The following is a 6,054-nucleotide window of genomic DNA, read 5'->3' as shown; positions in this document are numbered from 1 at the left end:
ATTAGCCCGACGAACACGGTGATCGACCTCAGCTCTAGCATCTCCGCCTGCATCATCCTCCTGCATCGCATCATGTAACCACCTCCACTCTCGACCGGTGTCCCTAGTACCAACACGACGGCGTCTCTCAACACGACGGTTGTCCGGCATATCAGGTAGCTGTGATCTGCGTGGAACCTGGGAGGATCCTCTCTGATATGCCTCCGGAGGTATTTGGGTGCCTCTAGGATCGGCGAATGCAGCCCCCGGGCTAAGGAACCGCTGAGCCTATCGGTACCACCAATCTAGGTAATCTGCAGATGGGCCAAGATCTGCCACTCGCTCAATGGAAATGACGGCATCAAGTCGATTCTCCCAGTGCTCATGCCATTTCTGATAGTAGTGGAGAAACCACCTATCGCCACCCCTACCGTCCTTAGCATGCAGCCAGTCTACGTTCAAAGCATCCTCGGGGATATGTTGTACTCCACCCAGCTGTGGAACAACCCTGTCAACCTGATGCCACTCGATGACCGCAAAGTATATCAAGGCAGTCACGGCTCGCCACATGCGACTGTGCTCCTCTGTAAGTATCTCTGGATGGACCACGGCAAGTACATCAAGCGCGGAGTAGGGCTCCCACACAATCTGAAATTTAAGAACTCATCAAGGACTACAATAACAAGTATATATCTAGTCACGAATAGAGAGCAAAGAAAAAATGAAACTCTTACTGCTATAAAACTTACATCACGAGCGGTCAGTCGATCCAATGCAAGCCGATACCTAATGACCCTCTTCTCCTTTCCATCATTAGGAGGTAAGTAGGCAGACCACCTAAATTTAAGTCATATGAGACACAATTTAAAATATTCCCAATTAATTTGTTAAACTTAAAAAAGCATAACCCATACCTTGATGCCAGCGGGAAAGAGAAAACCTCAAACCCGGCCAGCCTAAGAGACGGAAACCGCCAGAATATCCAACTCTGTAGTAACTGGAGCGGGCCCGCAAGATTAGTCACATTTCTATTCGCTACCCGACACATGCATCGGTACAACCACGCCAAAGCGGCCGAACCCCAGCTATACCTCCCCATGCCATCAAGGTTTGCCACAAATGGCAACCATCATATATGAACTCGGTTCGCATTCTTGTCCCCAAATAACTGAGTCGATAACAACATCATGATGTAGGCCCGTGCGTAGATGCGGACAGTCTCCTCGCTCGCATCTGGTGGTAGCACCCTAAACCTCTCGTGGAACCATGTAAAGTGTACTGTCATCTGCTTGACCTTATTCGGTGGGGGCCGCTCACCGAATAGGTCCTCAAACCACTCCCAAGTTGGTCGGCCACCCTCCATGTATGTCTCAAACTCACCAAGGCAACCACTCACAGCCTCCCCATCCACAGGTAGCCCTAGCTGAAATGCCACGTCCTGCAATGTCACTGTGCATTCTCCGAAAGGCATGTGGAACGTATGCGTCTCAGGACGCCACCTCTCAACGAACGCACTAACGAGTGGCTCATCCAACCAGAACCATTGGCTATTTAGCCTAGCCAAATGGTACAATCCAGCCCGCTCTAAATACGGGATGATCCTTTCATGCATGGGCATATTCTGTTGCCGCCTCACATTGTATATACACCTATTGGGCTGCACAGAACAACAAACAAAAACAGAGTCCAATTAAATTCACCTATCCTTAAACAGATTTCCATATCTAACTGAATACGAATACCTTAAACCATCAACAAATTCTCCTATATAATATTTAAAAAAAATTCCCTACTCACGATAGGGAAAATAACAACACAAATAATTTACTTATTAACATCCAGAAATTTTAAAATATTGTAAAGATTTAAAATTTAAAACTTCATATCATACAAATATCCTAAACAAACTATAATAATTCACTAATGTCAACTATCCCGTTCCCTAAACTAAACCAACATTAATTAGCATAACATTCATTGAATGGAATTGAATTTCAGGTAACTAGGCATATCTATAACTAACCAAGAAAAACTAAAAACACTAAACCAAGATTAGTGAACTAACATCCTAGCATGCGAACCCTAAATTCAAACTACAACGATTAATCTATAAATTCTAATTCGTCTACCTAACCTACCATTTTTCTGACTAAGATATGCAAAGACTAGAAAAAAATAAATATTAACTAACCTCGTCACCAATAGAACCGGCAATATGCGCAACACCGTTCAGTCGGTACAGGTTCCTGCCTGCCATGATAACTCGCCAGAAGTCGCCGCTGAGGAACCTCGGGCCCGCTCACAACTTGCTCTGACTTCTCTCTGCAATTTCCTCTCTCTAGAAAACTCCTCAAACCTTCCAAACACATAATCCGCGGCTACAACCACGGTTTATATAGGCAAAGCACCACACGTAAACCGCTACTGGCTGTAGCGGTTTACACACACGCACACACACACGTAAACCGCTACTGCCAGTAGCGGTTTACACACACACACACTCACACATAAACCGCGGCAAGTAGTAGCGGTTTATGCACACCTATAAACCGCTACTGCCAGTAGCGGTTTACATAAAATATTGAAACAATGCATTTGCGTATTAAAAACTGAAACAATGTATTTGCGTAATATTGAGGATCAAACAATTTAGTTGCGTAAATTGCCCAAATATCAATGCAATATATATATATATATGAGTTTAATTTTAATGCATTAATAATATAAAATATTTTATACAGTTGTACAATTACATTTATCTTTTTAGATGACCATTCATGCGGTTAATAAAAATAATAGTTCTTTTTTATGATGTGTAGTGGCACTACGTAATTTGATGTACATATAAAATTCTTTTATACTGATACTACATTAAAATTAAATTGCATAAAAATTAAATTCATATATATATATATATATATATATATATATATATTGATTTTTAAAATTAGTTTTGGTCTTACATATTATAATTATTTTCTACAACATAAATATTAGAGTGTCAACTATGTAATTAGATGACGAAAAAATTATGAAAGACGATATCTATGTCTATATATATAAAGAAAACAAGTTTAATCACCCGTGCCATGCACGTGATAAGATTGAAATTATAATTTTAAGTTGTTATATTAAATTTCATTTTAATTATAATAATTTAATTAATAAAAGAATAACTTGTATGCATTGTTTTTCTTTTCTTAATATAATGTTAATTATATTAACTATAAAATAGTTATTTAATCTACTTTTTTCAATAAATTAGGCATATATACTCAATATGACCATAAATACTTAAATCTACCAACAAAGTTTTATATGTTGGTTTACTGTGAAGTAAGAAAATATCAAAATCAGCTCAAAATGAAGAACAATTAACCCGTGCCATGCCATGCACGTGATAAGATTAAAATTATAATTTTAAATTATTTTGTTAAGATTAATTTAAATTATAATAATTTGATTAATAAAAATATAATATGTTATGATTTATTTATTTTTTCTTAATCTAGTGTTAAATATATTAATTCTAAAATAGTTATTAATTGGTTTTAGTAATCTACTTTCATCAATAAATCAAACATATATACTCAATGTGACCATAAATAACTTAATAATACTTAGACCCACCAACAAATTTTTATATGTTGTTTTACTGTCAAGTAAGAACATATCAAAATTAACTCAAAATAAATAATAAATTATTAGAGAATTCTAATGCACAAAATTCTCTAATAAATAATAAATAATTTAAATCTACTAAAAAACAACTCAACACTTTTCTTTGATGCCTGCAAAACATATACTTAAAATAATATTATATCAATGTTAGAGAAAATTGTGAAAGTAGATATTATAATTGGTTTTAGTATATCAATGTCAGTATCTACTTGGTCTTACATATTATAATTATTTTCTACAACATAAATATTAGAGTGTCAACTATGTAATTAGATGACGAAAAAATTATGAAAGACGATATCTATGTCTATATATATAAAGAAAATTGTGCGTGGTTGTTTGATTTAATTTAATTTTTTTATTTTTTCATAATTTTTTTGTCAAGTTATAATGAATAATCCAAGTTAGTCCATTCGAATTATACCTCTTAGATTTTTTTTGTTAAGTTATAATTCTTTTTATATTATATTTAGTAAAAAAATATTAGATCAACAGATTATTTTGGTAACCAAATCTAACATTTATTCTTATGGGGCCTGCTACACATACAAGTAAAAAGGCCGTACAAGTTTTACAAGTTATCAGCCCAAACTTCATTAACACGCGCATTAACTCATTTTGAATGGAGCGTAACTACACGCGCCCCACTCAAACGGTTCCTCTTCGTCTTCTTCTTCTTCTTCTTCTCTTCTTCTTCGTCTTCGTCTTCGTCTTCTTCCTCTTCCTCTTCCTCTTCCTCTTCCTCTTCCTCTTCCTCTTCGTTTTTTTTCGATTTTCATGGTTTCTAAAATTCTTTTTCTTCTTCTTGCTGCACGTTCTTCTTCCTCTTACTCTTCTTTTCTCCTTTTCTTTCGTTTCTGCACGTTCTTCTTCCTCGTTTTCCTCTTTTTCTTCTTCTTCATTTACGTCTTTTCTCTCTGTTTTCTCTTTTTTTTCGATTTTTCATGGTAAAATCGTTTTTGAAGAAGAAGAAGCAGCAGAAGATGAGGAGGAGAAAGAGAAAGAGTTCTGAATTATGCATAAGATGTACTTCAACGAATTTTGGTTTGGGTGAATTCTTGTAACCGTTTGGGTGTATTTTCTGTAATCCTTTGGGTGTATTTCTGTAATCATTTGGGTGTATTTGAGTGATATCTAACTGATATCTATGGGTGTATCTGACTCATATCTATGGGTGTATCTTACTGATATCTATGGGTGTATTTTTCATTTCAGAAAAAATGGCAGGCAGAAACCAAGCTGAAAAAAATGTAAGAACAAATATATGTCTTCGATCAAATCAGTTTTTCATAATAGAAATATATCTAACTCTAATTTTGCTTTGTTTACAGCAAATCAAGGACCTAAAGTGTGCAACCCATCTGTTGAGTGAGAAATTCAGAAATATGAGCGAGGAGAAGTGATGCAATAAGACTGTCCAGGCCATCCTCATTGTTATTGAGTCCATTTTGTCAGATAGATTCTAATGATATTGTCACTGATTAATGTAACTGTTATATACTCTTGTAAGAAATTGAACACATGGTGTAAATATATTTGATCCAATTATAAGTAAATTTTTTTTCCATAATTAAACTCTCTCTGGTGTATTCAAAATGTCTGATTTACAGGTACTATAATATGAAGTGGTGATCCAGATAGATTGGAACCTATATATGACGGTCTGCATAGAGATCTGCATAATACACCCAAACACAGACTATAAATACACCCGATAAAAAATTAAATTTACACCTCTACTGCAGATTTTAACCCAACACTACCTGAAAGCCACTTGTTGTCCACAAGACCAAAATTAATTAAACTCTCTCTGGTGTATTCAAAATGTCTGATTTACAGGTACTATAATATGAAGTGGTGATCCAGATAGATTGGAACCCATATATGACGGTCTGCATAGAGATCTGCATAATACACCCAAACACAGACTATAAATACACCCGATAAAAAATTAAATTTACACCTCTGCTGCAGATTTTAACCCAACACTACCAGAAAGCCACTTGTTGTCCACAAGACCAAAATTAATTAAACTCTCTCTGGTGTATTCAAAATGTCTGATTTATAGGTACTATAATATGAAGTGGTGATCCAGATAGATTGGAACCCATATATGACGGTCTGCATAGAGATCTGCATAATACACCCAAACACAGACTATAAATACACCCGATAAAAAATTAAATTTACACATCTGCTGCAGATTTTAACCCAACACTACCTGAAAGCCACTTGTTGTCCACAAGACCAAAATTAATTAAACTCTCTCTGGTGTATTCAAAATGTCTGATTTACAGGTACTATAATATGAAGTGGTGATCCAGAATTCCAAATAGATTAGAACCCATATATGACGGTCTGCATAGAGATCTGCATAATACACCCAAACACAGA

The 6,054-nt window shown here is 35.7% G+C and overlaps 1 protein-coding gene across 1 annotated transcript; it reads right to left on the bottom strand.

The window, feature by feature from the left end:
* Nucleotides 1-267: 267 nt before the first annotated feature.
* On the bottom strand, nt 268-2,236 carry LOC140180066 (serine/threonine-protein phosphatase 7 long form homolog). Its single transcript, XM_072220457.1, has 4 exons — nt 2,171-2,236; nt 1,164-1,636; nt 729-816; nt 268-627 (listed from the first exon to the last, which is right to left on the bottom strand). Exons 1-4 carry the CDS (start codon nt 2,234-2,236, stop codon nt 268-270), a joined length of 987 nt encoding a protein of 328 aa, XP_072076558.1.
* Nucleotides 2,237-6,054: the final 3,818 nt, after the last annotated feature.

This window comes from Arachis hypogaea, chromosome 16 (assembly GCF_003086295.3).
Source record: "Arachis hypogaea cultivar Tifrunner chromosome 16, arahy.Tifrunner.gnm2.J5K5, whole genome shotgun sequence".
Taxonomy (NCBI): domain Eukaryota; kingdom Viridiplantae; phylum Streptophyta; class Magnoliopsida; order Fabales; family Fabaceae; genus Arachis; species Arachis hypogaea.
Note: the sequence above shows the minus strand (reverse complement) of the source record. Positions and strands in the feature narration are given on the sequence as shown.